Here is a 14930-nt window from a genome sequence, read left to right on the forward strand (position 1 = left end):
TCTTTTAGCTTCATATTTCCTCAAACTTTTTGAAATAACTTTGTACATAAATACTGCTACTAAATATGGCTATTTTAAGTGTCTGATAGTTCCAACATTTGGGCTGCCTTTGTGTCTGGTTCTATTGTGTGTGTTTTATCTCCTGACAATGGATCATTTCTCACTTTTCTTTCTGTTTTAAAAAATGTTCATTCTTATTTATTTGAAAGGCAGAACAAGAAAGCAAGAGAGTGACAGCAAGAGAGAGAGAGAGAGATTCCATCCTTCCATCTGCTGGTTCACTCTGCAAACGCCCACAACATCCAGGGCTGGGCCAAGTTGAAGCCAGGTGCCAAGAACTTCATCTGGATCTTCCATAAAGGCGGCAGGGAATCGGTACTTGAGCCATCATGTGCTGCCTCTCAAATGCATTAGCAGGAAGCTAGATTAGAAATGGGGGTGGAGGCAGGACTCAATCCCAGTGTGATGCCCAATGTGAGTTTTGGGCATCCCCATTAACAGCTTAACCTGCTGTGACATAATACCCACCCCTCTTTATTTTTTAATTTTTAAAAATATGTTTATTTATTTAAAACACACACACACACACACAGATCTTCCATCTTCCATCTTCCTTTCAGTGGCTGGGGCTGGGCTAGGCCAAAGCTGGGAGTCTGGAACTCCATCTAGGCCTCCCAGATGAATGGCAGGGACCCAGGTACCTGAGCCATCATCTGCTGCCTCCAAGGATACACATTTGCAGGAACCTGGAATCTTCTCTCATTCACTTCCAGTCCATCCTCTATGTTACTTGTGGAGATTTTTTAAAATTATTTTTTTAAGGATTTATTTATTTGAAATAGTGACACAGAGAGAGGGAGTGAAAGAGAGACAGACAGAAATCTTCCATCTACTGGTTCACTCCTGAAATGACTACAACAGCCAAGTCTGACTGAAGCCAAATTAGGAACCAGGAACTCCATCCTGGTCTCCCATATGGGTGGCAGGGGTCCAAATACTTGGGCCAGATGCTGCTGCTTTTCCCAGGCCATTAGCTGAGAGTTAGATTGGAAGTGGAACACCCATGTGAGATGCCGGTAGCATTGTAGGTGGCAGCTTAAATCACTGCTCCATAACACCATCCTGGTAGGTCTTAGTTTGTTAACCCAACATCTTCCTGAATATAGAAGGCACTCAATAAAAGTCTATTGAGTTTAGCCGGCGCTGTGGCTCAATAGGCTAATCCTCCGCCTTGCAGCGCCGGCACACCCGGTTCTAGTCCCGGTCGGGGCACCGGATTGTATCCCGGTTGCCCCTCTTCCAGGCCAGCTCTCTGCTATGGCCTGGGAGTGCAGTGGAGGATGGCCCAGGTGCTTGGGCTCTGCACCCGCATGGGAGACCAAGAGAAGCACCTGGCTCCTGCCTTCGGATCAGTGCGGTGCGCCAGCCACAGCGGCGATTGGAGGGTGAACCGACAGCAAAGGAAGACCTTTCTCTCTGTCTCTCTCTCTCTCACTGTCCACTCTGCCTGTCAAAAATTTTAAAAATAATAATAATAAAAAAGTATTGAGTTGAATATATCTGGGTACATCCAAATGAAACAGGTTTTTTAACATGTAAGAAAGGTTCTGAGCAATTTCAGGAGATGGATACCATTGGCAAAGAGAGCAGAGTAAAAATGCACAGTTGGGGCCTATCATAGAAATATATTTTATTTTGTATTTGTTTACAAACTGTTTCAAAAAGGCTCTGAGGCAGTTATTTGTAAGTGTTGGAATCCAGTGTATCTAAAGGCATTGATTTTGGCTTATTCAACGAAAATATGTGTTATACTGAAAACAGAAAAGCAAATATTCCAGAATATTATGTACATATAATATAATTTCCCTAGATTGTAACTGTCCTGAAATCAGAGACCAAGTGTACATAAGCAGTACCTGGTGCATATATGCTCCAACCTTAAATGATTTTTGACACAGCCGTGATTTCATAATTTGTCACTGAATTTGTAGTCATTTTCAATAAAGAAGGGATTTAGTGATTCTCTATTTTACTCCTTAAAATATGAATAATAGTCCTTAATATGAATGTGAAGTTTTTAATATGAATAGTAATAGCGCTTCCAGAACTTTGCCCCCAACAAAAAATGCTTTTAGAAATCTTATTCTTCTTTGTTTACTTTTCCTGAATGTGTTAGGCAGCCATCAAAGCTTAATTTTTACCTTGCCTTGATTGTTATTTCAAAAATTGAGGATGACAATAATATTAAACAATTCGATTGTATTAGGGTTGGTGTTTTTTATTTAATGATAATGATAGTGATTACCATGCTGAGTTTTCTCATTTCTGAGCACTAGCCTAGCTAGTCAATAGGCTTTGGTCAGTAGCAACAGTAATAACAGAAGTACTGTTGGAAAAGTTCAGCAGTTGAGAACTTACTGCCATTCAATAGAATTGTGGGGTAGGCTGGGGTTGGGGGAAGAGTGAGATTTTGATCTTCCAGAGTACCTTTCAGTGTTTATTAACATTTTCTTTCTCTCTCTTTGTTACTAATGCAGGTCAAGTTTTCCATATCATTTTGTGATATCTCTTAGCAATCCAGATGAGTGAGTCAACATCCCAAGAGGAACCCAGACCTGCTCAGGTTCTTGGTCTTTGTAACTTCCTAACCATTTACGAGAATAATGAAGATTCAAAACTTGGGAAAATTAAGTTGCGATATCATATTCTGGCACTTACTTATATCTCCTTTTAGTTGAAGTATCTCACACCAGGTTTGAAAGGGATGCTGGAAAAAGATGTCAAAATAATATATGGTTTACAGTGGGTGGCATTCTTTAATCATAGTACAACATCTTACTGTTTGGTGATAAAACTACTTTTGAAACTTTTTGTAAATTGATATATTTACTCACTATATGATTTTTTTCTTTTAAAAAAATCTTCGTATGCTAGAGTATAAGATGTTAGTTTCATCCACAGCTCCTTTGAGATACCATTACTAACACTGTTTCCATTTCAGAAAAATGAAAAAGAAGGTAAAGAAAGGCATCAGGACTCAACTGAAATGAAAGAGTCTATTGAGGTAGAGTTGTTATGAATAATTAGCTTGCAATATTGGAAAGTAAACTAGATAAAGAAGAAGGAAAACAGAAGATGAACATTCAAAATGGTAAACAAAATGGCAAGTGGCAAAGGGCAAACTCATGTTGATTATTACACTGACTCAACTGAGTCAGTTGCAGGAAGCTTTGTAGACAGGTAATTTGTGAAGAGTTATTATAAAGTACATACAAATACAGGTGGCTTTCTTTTTTAAAATATTTATTTATTTACTTGAGAAGTAGGTATACAGAGAAAGGGGAGAGGCAGAGAAAGGTCTTCTTTCTGCTGGTTCACTCCCCAAATGACCTCAATGGTCAGAGCTGGGCTGATTTGAAGCCAGAAGCCAAGAGTTTCTTCTGGGTCTCTCATGCGGGTGCAGGGCCCCAAGAACTTGGGCCATCTTCCACTGCTTTCCCAGGCCATAGCAGAGAGCTGGATTGGAAGTGGAGCAGCTGGGACTTCAACTGGTGTGCATATGGGATGTCAGTGCCACAGGTGGACGTGTAGCTCACTATACAACAGCAGCGGCCCCACAGGTAGCTTTCAAAGTAGGAACTATTGCACTGGCCCCACAGGCAGCTTTCTAAACTAGGAACTGTTACCCTATGTACTGTAAACACTAGGTTTTGGGTAGCTTCACCATTATGCTGAAAATAAAATTTCTATGTTAATTATTTAAGCAACTTTGTGTTTAAATAAATACCATGCTACCAGTAAGAAAGAACGTTTTATAGAAAAGGAGGTAATTAATAATAGCTATATGGATTCACATTAAGTAACTGATATGTCTTAAAACCATTCTAGTTTTTAATAGTATATCAGTATAAGAGTACAAAAAAACTATTCAGCCACCATTAATCATAAAATTAACCTTTGCTTTTCTCAATTAAAATGAAATATTTTTCTTTCCACCACAAACATGGAAGGTGATTCTAGAAGTTTTTAAAAACATTTGCAGGGCTGGCGCTGTAGCGCAGAGGGTTAACACCCTAGCCTGACGCGCTGGCATCCCCTGTGGGTGCTGGTTTGAGACCGGGCTGCTCCACTTCCAATCCAGCTCTCTGCTAGGGCCTGGGAAAGCAGTGGAAGATGGCCCAAGTCCTTGGGCCCCTGCACCCACATGGGAGACCTGGAGGAAGCTCCTGGCTCCTGGCTTCAGATCAGTGCAGCTCAGGCCATTACAGCCAAGTGGGGAGTGAACCAATGGGTGGAAGACCTCTCTCTCTCTCTCTCTCTCTCTCTCTCTCTCTCTCTTGCTCCCTCTTCCTCTCCCTCTCCTCTCTCTGTTACTCTGACTTCCAAATACATAAATAAATCTTAAAAAAAAACATTTGCTAAGGTATTTATTATGTGATGATATACAATCATGTTTCTATAAAGTATTTTATAATTCAAGGATTAGTGTACATCTGGAATGTTATTTCTGGAATATTTGTAACTTAGTAATAGGACAATATGATAACGTGGTATCAACATATTTTATTTTGTCAAATGCAATAAATAAACTGACTACCTCTTTGCTTCTAATATACAGAATTAAATCCTGGAAAATGTAAGGAGTAGTGTTCAGTAACTCCTACAAAGAAATTAACACTTGTTACTTGGAAGAGTGTTTGATGAAACTTGGAGGAAAAGCAGCTAGTTTTAAAATTGGTGTTTCTTTTCTCCTTTCAAAGAGTTCACAGAACGTAGCAGATGTTTCTGTAACAGAGGCCAGCAACAATGTAGGAGAAGAAGCAACAGATGAAATCAAACCCCAAGGTAGAGAACTCGCCTTTTCTCTATACAATAGAAATAAAACTACCATCCATTTTCACTGGATATGATTTTTTAAGATTCTGCGTCTTAAAAATATAATCCTGGGCACATTTTAAATACAATTTGGAAAACAGTATATTCTCTTCACCTTCTGTTAACAGTTTTGTGGTGACCTTTATGACTATTTATCTTGTACTACTTAGGGGATACAGTTTTGAGACTGAATGGCACCTAGCAGACAACTTAATATAAAAATAAAATGAGGAATTCTGGTAATATGGGCTTTTATTGTTCTTGGTCCTATTTATTCTTTTCACTCTTGTACTTGACCATACATTCATCCTGTTTGACCCAAAGCTTAAATCCTCATTCCACCCCTAAACCAAATTCCACATTATTATGCAGTCTGGGCAGGTGTTGTAGCACAGTGGGTTAAGCTGCCTCTTGGAATGCCTGAATCCCATATTGGAGTGCTGATGGATTCCCAGCTACTCCATTTCCAATCCAGTTTCCTGCTAATGTGTCTGGGAGACAGCAGATGATGCCTCTAAGTATTTGTGTTCCTGGAACCCACTAGGGAGACCCAGATGGAATTCCTGGCTCCTAGTTTCAGCTTGGCCCTGCCCTGGCTGTTGTGGGCATATGGGGATGGACCTGGGGGATGGAAGATCTCTCTCTGTCTCTGTCTCTCTCTCTTTCAAATACTCAATTTTTTTTTCAATTTACAGGATCAAAAAGGCAACAAGTAAGTAAATGCTTCCATATTTCTCCAGATAATTAATCTTGCTTATACAGTACTTCTAACTCTAGTTACTTAATCTCATTTCTACAGTACTTCTAATTCCAGATACCTATAAAAATACTGTACCATCAGAAACTTTTGCAATATTTAAAATTTTTTTTATTTAATTGTAAATTCACTTCAATTCAGTTTACAACTATTGAGTTTAATATGTACTACACTGGTCTGGGTTGAATCACAGTAATAATTACTGAAATGTTTTCTAAGCTATAAATTGCTGTATAGATGTTAGTTGTAACTTTAAGGGGCTAATTTTTTCTGAAGTGATTTTTCCTCACCTTTTAAACCAATTGAGAGTGATTATTTACTACTTCTTATTCATATACATTATAACACGCATATTAAGAACTAACCTTATTTTGTCCTCATTGTAAACTTGGTTCTATTTGCACAGCTTCACTGTTAAAAATTTCCCCGTCAAGTCCATTCCTCTCCACCTGTGGCCACTCTAGTTTCTTTATTTTCGTTCCTCCTCACCCCAACTTCTACAACTAGTACCTCATGTGCTTTGCATTTACTTTAGTCACTTGGGCCAGGTTTATAAATTAACTATTTCATTTCAAACATGCCAAGCAGAATTGTGAGCTAGATAATTTGTTAAATTTTTATCAGGTATACACTTTATTTATGGCCAAATTTGTACTTGGAAAATTTCACACATGTATTCTGTTGTGTAATTTATGGCCTCTCCAGAAAACATATCAGTGAAGAATTTATGGACTTTCCTATTCTCTTTTCTTTTTCATTTGAAAGGCAGACACATACACACATATTTTTTAAAAAAGATTTATTTATTTATTTATTTGAAAGGCAGAATTAGAGAGAGAGAGAGAGAGAATCTTTAATCTACTCGTTCACTCTCCAAATGTGCACAATAGCCTGTGCTGTGCCAGGCTGAAGCCAGGAGCCCAGAACTCAAAATGGGTCTTCCTTGTGGGTGGCAAAGATCTGAGTACTTGAACCATCATCCGCTGTTTCCAGGGTGTGTATTTGTGGGAGCTAGAATAGGGAGCAGAGCTGAGACTAAAGCAGAGGCACTCCTATATGGGATGTAGGCATCCCAAGTGGTGTCTTAACCATTGTGCCAAACACCTGTCTGACTTTCCTGTTCTTGTACTTTCAATTTCTCAATGTATTGTAGAGAGAAGTGTGTTTTGTGTAACTATTCACCACAGCAGAGATGTACTGAAAATACTGATGTTGCTTATGTGATATCAAATGAAATGCAGTGTGCTCATTCATTCAGTAATCCGTCTCTACTAAATCTTATACTCTGAATTCTCCCTTTGTAAATATATATTTATGTAACATTTACATATATATATTTATATATATATATGAAGTGGGAAGAGGAACTGTTACTGCAGTTGCCACATGTCATAGGAAGTGTCATTATCCTTGTTACATAATTGTAAAAATTAAAGTGATATTACCTTGCCAAGCAGCTCTCAGTGCACTCAAATACTTGTATTTGCATAGAAAATACTGCAGTTAAATGTGCCATGCCAATTCTTTACCCTGGTTTTACCTCTTTTCAGGCTATGAGCTTAAATTGAATTTTTGAGAAAAAATTTTAAAAAATTATTGGTTTGCTTAGTTCTATTCTTACCAAGCCCTAAAATGAACAAAGGTTTATAAGAAACTGACTTTTCCGCCGGCGCCGTGGCTCAACAGGCTAATCCTCCGCCTTGCGGCGCCGGCACACTGGGTTCTAGTCCCGGTCGGGGCACCGATCCTGTCCCGGTTGCCCCTCTTCCAGGCCAGCTCTCCGCTGTGGCCAGGGAGTGCAGTGGAGGATAGCCCAAGTGTTTGGGCTCTGCACCCCATGGGAGACCAGGAGAAGCACCTGGCTCCTGCCATCGGATCAGCGCGGTGTGCCGGCCGTAGCGCGCTACCGCGGCGGCCATTGGAGGGTGAACCAACGGCAAAAGGAAGACCTTTCTCTCTGTCTCTCTCTCACTGTCCACTCTGCCTGTCAAAAAAAAAAAAAAGAAACTGACTTTTCCTTTAGCTACTAAATTGTAATTCCAGTAGTGTTCAGTGGTGCTTCTTTTCTTCATTCATAGCAATCATTCTACAGTGTGTATGTATGCTAAGAAATCCTGATAATAAGTGCAAAGCAGCTGAGTTTTAGTCTGGGTTTGTATTTAAAGAGAACATCACACACCTGTTGAGTGGCCCTGAGGGGTCCATTTTCATCACTTTCATCAGCAGCCGGTCCCACTAGTGTTATATACCTCTTTGTTGAAGAGCGAGATTGCTAAGTCTTATTATAATTCATTTCCATTTATGTCCTTAAATGAGTTTTATACAGAGGCGATGCCCAGCAGCAGGCCATGCACTAAGTACAGGAAGTGATAAAAAGTCACTTAGAAGGCCAGACCTTTCAAAAATATGAACGAGGAATTCTTTTGTGTCCCTCCTTATTTAGCTGAAGGCATTCGTGCTGGTAGTGCTTGAATAGGTCTTTGTGTGTTAGAAGGTGGACCGTTGAGGGGTGAAGGTGTGCATGTTAAGAGAGAGCTTGAAAGACTCTTATTTCACACAGGAATTTAGGGTGTCAATCCCAAAAAAGAATCCCAGTGCTTAACATAGTTCCTGGCACATGGTGAGAAATCAATAGTTATTTATTAAGTGAATGTATAAATGAGTCAATTAATCTGTCTGTAAAAGGTTTAGGAATGTTCAAGCACAAACCTGCTTTAAGGAAAAAGTCTTCAATTAAACTTCGTAATTAATGTGCCCTTGGGGCAGCGCCATAATCTGTGATCCTTGAATTCAGAGGTCATCCAGTCAAAAGACAGCTTCAGATGGGCTTGTTCAGAAGCCCGATTTATTGACCTTGCTATTGCTGTGTCTTTTTCTTTTCTTGGTTTTATGGCTCTAAGAGAGAAGTGTTGGACTAGAGTTGTAACTAAACACATGTCTACTTCCATTCTGTGTATCAGTGGGGACAATACAAGCATTAGGATTATTGCTTAGCAACCTATAATAGCCACGCACACTGGAGGAGCTCTGTCAGGCTGTGAAGAAGATAGTAACAAGTAAGTTGCTATACATCTGTAGCACCATCCTTAAAGCAAGAGGTAGAATATCTGCCTTTTTGTTCTGGACAGGTTAAGAGAAGGGAATACATTAGAACCTGCAGGCTCAAAAGAATAAAAAAAAAAAGCATGTATATTAATAAGCATGATGACAAAACAGAAAGGAGACACGCCCTTCCCACTCTCCACCACCCACCCCTAAAGTGATTAATTTGTTTCTAAATCCAACTGAGTAGTGAGAAAGAACCTTATACTACCTTCCTTGTGTTCCCATTATTGGAAAAATAGAATTGGCTAAAGGAAGAAATCACAACTTGGAAGGGAGGCCTATAAATGCTATCAATTATTGGAAATTATTGTAGATGAAATGTTGGCTTTTCAAGGGTCCCTTCACATATTTCTTAATTTTTCTTCTTAGCATAAAAAGGTATACTATCTAGATAGGGTTTATTATTCAGAGTATTGATTTTTCAAAATTTTAAAACTAGCAAAACCTTTTTTTTTTCCAAATGAAAACGTAAGATGTTTTCTAATTATGTAAACAAATTGAAGTATAGATGCTCACACCACGAAGGGTACAAGAATCTTTGAAGCTCTCTCAGGATCCTGGGAAGCATATTTCAAAATTGATTGCTCCACGACACAAACTCTTACTCTCCACTCAGGAAAATAATTTAACAACATCTCATCAAGTTAAAATGCATATACCTATGACCCTGGGTTATGGCCCTATAACAAACTACCACAGCCTGGGCAATCTATACACAGCATTCATATGTTGCTCACAGTTACAGGGTCTGGGAATTCCAAGACCAAGGTGCCAGCAGGTTCAGTGTCTGGTAAGACAGGATGGTGCTTTGAACGCTGCATCCTCTGATGCACACTGTGCTCTCACATGGAAGAAGAAATAGAAAGGAGGGAAAAAGAAAGAAAAGACTAAAGAGGGCCTAGGTAGTTCCTTTCTTTAATAAGGGTTTTCATCTTTAATAAGGGTGTTCATATGTCCATGTCCACTAGATGTATATATTGTATGTTCAAATCAGAGTAAGCACATTAAATACTTATAATTCCTTTATGGTAAAAACATTAAAATATGTAGTACATTATTGTTATTTCTAGTCATCCCACCGAGCAATAGAATACCAGAATTTCTTTCTCCTATCTAATTGTAACTTAGATATATATTTTTAAAATGGAATTTATTGGCAAATCTTTCTTTCAAATAAATAAATAAGTAAAAATAAGTAAAAAAAACCTTAAAAATCAATCATTATAGGCCGGCACCGCGGCTCACTAGGCTAATCCTCCGCCTTGTGGCGCCGGCACACCGGGTTTTAGTCCCGGTCGGGGCACCGATCCTGTCCCCGTTGCCCCTCTTCCAGGCCAGCTCTCTGCTGTGGCCCGGGAGTGCAGTGGAGGATGGCCCAAGTCCTTGGGCCCTGCACCCCATGGGAGACCAGGATAGGCACCTGGCTCCTGCCATCGGAACAGCGCGGTGCGCTACCGCGGCGGCCATTGGAGGGTGAACCAACGGCAAAAGGAAGACCTTTCTCTCTGTCTCTCTCTCACTGTCCACTCTGCCTGTCAAAAAAAAAAAAAAAATCAATCATTATAAGGACTATATAAATCTAAAGTTGATGGTGATCATTTTTAATTAATTGAACAGAGCAAAGCAAACACAAATGGTAGACTTCAGCTGTGCCTGAAAAGTTATGTTCTTGGACTTTCCAGCTACATAAACTAGTATATTCCATTTTTAATTTAAACTATGTGAAATGGATTTGTATTGCTCAAAAACAAGGGGCCTTTCATAACATCTCCTTCTTGTGTACTCTAGGAGGATGTCTCTGTGTGCAGCCCACACTTCAGGGCCGGGGACTGTTGCTCTATCACCTTGAGGGCAGAGTATCTGTTTAAGTTACTCAGAATACTTCCACACAGATTTGCCTATCCTTTCCCATCTATTTATTTACAGTAGGGTTTTTTATTTGCTTGTTCATTTGTTTATTGAGTATTTCCTTCCTTTATGTCACTACAAGATGCTCTAAGCTTATCTTCTATCTTCTTATCCCAGTCCTACTCTCAGCCATTTTCCACTGATTTTTTTAACTGGATGATAAAATTAGAAACTAAGATTGGAGCACTAGATTTCCAAGTTTTCTCAACTTTTTAAAAAATAATATTTCTAGCATTCTTTAACTTTCTTCTAGTTTCTCTGCTTTGAGGATATTAATGATAATTCCTTAGAGAACCCTTACATTTACCCTTATTAATAGCACTTCCTTGGATGCTATTAGTTACTGCATTTGTTGAATTTAGTAATGGAGATGGTTTTCCTTAAATAGTCCTTGAATCTTATATGTATGTGTTTACATTTGCATTTGTGATTGCCTGTTTGCTTTCTCGTGGACAAAGTTTCTGTTTTTTTGTAGACTGGGGCCAGTGTGAAGGAGAAAGAGAAGACACTGAAATTTGTTAATTCATTTTCTGTGTCTGTGGGCCTCCTGCCTCCCTAGCCCAAACATCTATACCACTGTATTCCAGGGCAGGGATGAATGCTTCTTATTTTCTTCTTCTTCTCCTCCTCCTCCTCCTTCCTATCTTCTTTCCCCTCCTTTTCCTCCTTGCCCTCTTCCTCCTCCTCCTCCTCCTGCTCCTCCTCCTCCTATTTATCTATTTGAAAGTCAAAGTTACAGAGAGAGAGAGAGAGAAAGGGAGGGAGAAAGAGAGAGAAAGACAAAGAGATCTTCCACCTGCTGGTTCATTCCCTAGATGGCCGCAACTGTTAGTGCTGGGTCAAGAGCATGGGAGCCAGGAGACTTCATCTAAGCCTCCCACATGAGAATGGGGCCCAAGGACATGGGCCATCATTTACTGCTTTCCCAGGCCATTAGCAGGGAGCTGGATCAGTAGTGGAGCAGCCAGGACATGAACCAGTGCCCATATGGGATGCTGGAGTTGCAGGCTGCGCCACAATGCTTGCTGACCCTGGTGAGTACTTGTGTCTGATGACTAGCTCAAATGCGAATGAAGATGCACAAAAAGGTGCATCATTTACCATGTAATCCTCTAAACTTAGGGTGCCTCAGAGCTGCTCCTAAATTTCACAGTAATTTTTGTCCTATATCTTTTTAGTCCTATAGTTTCTTCAGTCAGTTGACTCACAATTTCCTTATAGTTTTCAGAGATTCTCAAAATTTCTGACTACTACAATTCCTCCTTTATGATTGTCAGAATTATTTTTCTACTTTTAAGTATTTTTTATTTATCTAAAAATATTTTTATTCATTTTCTTTGACTTATTTTATGTATTTGTTTTTAGAAGCCCTTGTGTTGAGGGCTGAATTTCAGTAGATTGCAGCAAAAGAGTTGATGTCCTGTGTACAAAACCCCTTATTATTTTCATCTAACTTGAAAGGTAGAGTAACAGTATGAAAGAGGGCACATATGTGTGCGATAGAGATATTTCATCTTCTGGCTCACTCCCAAATGCCTGCAGCAGCCAGTGTTGGGCCAGGCCAAAGCCAAGAGTGCAGAACTCCATATGGGTCTCCCACACGGGTGGCAAGGGCCCAAGTACTTGAGCCATTATCCACTGTCTCCCAGGATATATTATTAGGAATTAGGAAGTCAGAAGCAGAGGTGGGACCTGAACTCAGGTACTCTGATATGGCATGTGGGTGTCCCAAGCCGAGGCTTAACATGCTGTGTCCATCCCTGCCAGAAATTTTTTAAAGATTTATTTATTTGAAAGGCAGAGATAGAGAGAGAGAGAAAAAAAAGAGATTTGCTGATTCACTTTTCAGATGGCTGCAACACAGGGGCACAGTCCAGGCAAAAGCCAGGAGCATGGAACTCCATCAGTACTTGATTAATTATCTGTTGCTCTCCCAGGCACATCAGCAGGAAGTGGTACTGCCCGAATTTGAACCAGTGTGGGATGGGATATGGCATAGCAAGTGGCAGCTTAACCTACCTAACCACAACTGACCTTCCTGCCAGGATTTTCATGCATAGGTTCACACACACACACACACACCTTTCCTGTCATTTCTAGAGATTTTGGTAAAGAGGGTATATAGGTCCCTGTTCTCAGACCACCATCTTGGTCTGGTATCTCCATTCTGCATTTTAAAAATGTTGACATGAAAGAGGCTAGAAAAATGAGTTGGAAGGGGGGACAGTGCTGTGACATAGCAGATAAAGCCACTACCTGTGGTGCCAGCATCCCATATGGGCGCCAGTCACGTCTCGTCAGCTTTGCTTCCAATCCAGCTCTCTGCTAATGCACCTGGGAAATCAGTGGCGGATGGCTGAAGTCCTTGGGCCCTTGCACCTGTGAGGGAGACCTGAAGAATCTCCTGACTCCTGACTTCAGATTGGCCCAGCTTTGACTATTGTGGCCATTTGGGGAGTGAAGCAGCAGATGGAGGATATCTCTGTCTGTCTCTCTCTGTCTCTATAACTCTGCCTTTTTTTTTTAAGATTATTTATTTGAAAGTCAGAGTTACACAGAGAGGAGAGGCAGAGAGTGAGAGAGAGGTCTTCCATCCCCTGGTTCACTCCCCAATTGGCTGCAACGGCCAGAGCTGTGCCAATCTGAAGCCAGCAGCCAGGAGATTCTTCCGGGTTTCTGATACGGGTGCAGGGGCCAAAGGACTTGGGCCATCTTCTACTGATTTCCCAGGCCATAGCAGTAATTCTGCCTCTCAAATAAATACATAAATCTTTTTTAAAAATGAATGGGAAGAAATATATTTAAATATATTAAAACATGTGTGGTAGACTCTCCAATGCTTAATGAGTACACATTTCTCCACCTTTTTGCCTGCCAACTAAACAAAAGTTGTATGGCAAATTGAAATCACTTTGTATCAGAGAAATTTGATAGAAACCTTGATCATCAAGGAATAAATTTTGACTGCACAGAACCATTTATAGTAATCCCATTTCCATTTATCAATGATCAGTCTAGGGATGGGGATTTAACCTAGTTAGAGTCAATGCAATGTAAAGAGGGGCCTTAGAGCAGAGTCTGGGATCTTCTCTTGGATAATGAAACAGGGCCTCAAGGGAAGACCCTTTTGTGCTCAGTCTTTTTTCTCCTGTAAGGAGGAGGTGATGCATGGAGTTGTACAGCCATTATGCGATCGTGAAGTACAAGCACAAAAAGTTAATGAAGAGCAATAGAAACAGGCTAGGTACTTAATAAGGACTTCTGATTAGGTCAACAATAAATGCTGTTATGGTTAAAGGGAGTCTTGTCTGATTTTCTGTCACTTCCAGCTGATGGTATTATTTTTTGCATTTGATGTAAAAAAAACTAAAAATAATATTCTAAAGTCACATAGATTAAGATCTAATTCTAATATTTCTTGCATTTTCCTTTCTTTTTTTTCCCTCCTAGAATTAACCCCAGAGGAGCAGCCAACAACTTCAGTTGATTCAATAAAGGACCCTCATACTAGAGCCTCAGGGAATGTTGCAATCAGAAAGCCTGCAAAAGTGATTTTGGGTTTAGATGAAAGTGAACAGACATCACAGCTAGAACAACCATGGAAGAAAAATCTGTTTGAAAGAGTGGAAGCAAGAGCCCAGGCAATGCAACAGAAAATAATAGATAAGGATAATCTGAAGAAGGAACTAGAGAAAAAGGCTGAAAAAATACTCCCTAAGGATAATTTGGCCAAAGAGTGGTTTAACACTGAGAGCTTGACACTGAATACTCGTGTATATTTGCTTGACAAACTTCTACCCACCTTAGTTCCTGCTGTGGAACAAATGTTAACACAAATGGAAAAGAAAAAGCTTCAGACAGAAGCTGACATTCCAACCAAGTTTGATCCAATTAATCATTTGGGGGAATATTTAATGAGAAACAATCCTCATTATATCAAAGATCAAGGAATGTCTGGTTACCAGAGGGTGATGAGAGATGTCACAGAAGACCTGAAGATACATGTTCCTGACACTGTCTGCAACAGGTACAATCTGTCGTATTTTCAGCTGATGACCTGTCTCCTTATACTGAAAAGCTAGAGTAGTAATGTAGTCACACAAACAAGACATAAAAGAAGTGACTGCATAGTTATTCAAAACATGTAGTCATTGAGCTACTACTATGTGTTCCTTTCTTTTGCGGCACTGTGAAGACTAATGAAGTTCATTAAATAAGTTCCTTGTCTTCATGAATTTAATTATCTCACCAGGGCTCTAATTATATGTTTATTGGTTTATTTATT

At 39.8% G+C, this 14930-nt stretch overlaps 1 protein-coding gene across 1 annotated transcript in view; it reads left to right on the plus strand.

Moving 5' to 3' along the window:
* Positions 1-229: 229 nt before the first annotated feature.
* The window catches only part of EFCAB5 (EF-hand calcium binding domain 5), a 138160-nt gene continuing 123459 nt past the window's right edge, over positions 230-14930 (plus strand). The window contains exons 1-5 of the mRNA XM_062216307.1: positions 230-375; positions 2538-2623; positions 3002-3064; positions 4761-4845; positions 14096-14672. Of these exons, the coding sequence (XP_062072291.1) occupies positions 2582-2623; positions 3002-3064; positions 4761-4845; positions 14096-14672 (767 nt within the window). The 5' untranslated portion in view covers positions 230-375; positions 2538-2581. The remainder of the gene's footprint in view (positions 376-2537; positions 2624-3001; positions 3065-4760; positions 4846-14095; positions 14673-14930) is intronic.

Source organism: Lepus europaeus, chromosome 18, assembly GCF_033115175.1.
Source record: "Lepus europaeus isolate LE1 chromosome 18, mLepTim1.pri, whole genome shotgun sequence".
Classification (NCBI taxonomy): Eukaryota; Metazoa; Chordata; class Mammalia; order Lagomorpha; family Leporidae; genus Lepus; species Lepus europaeus.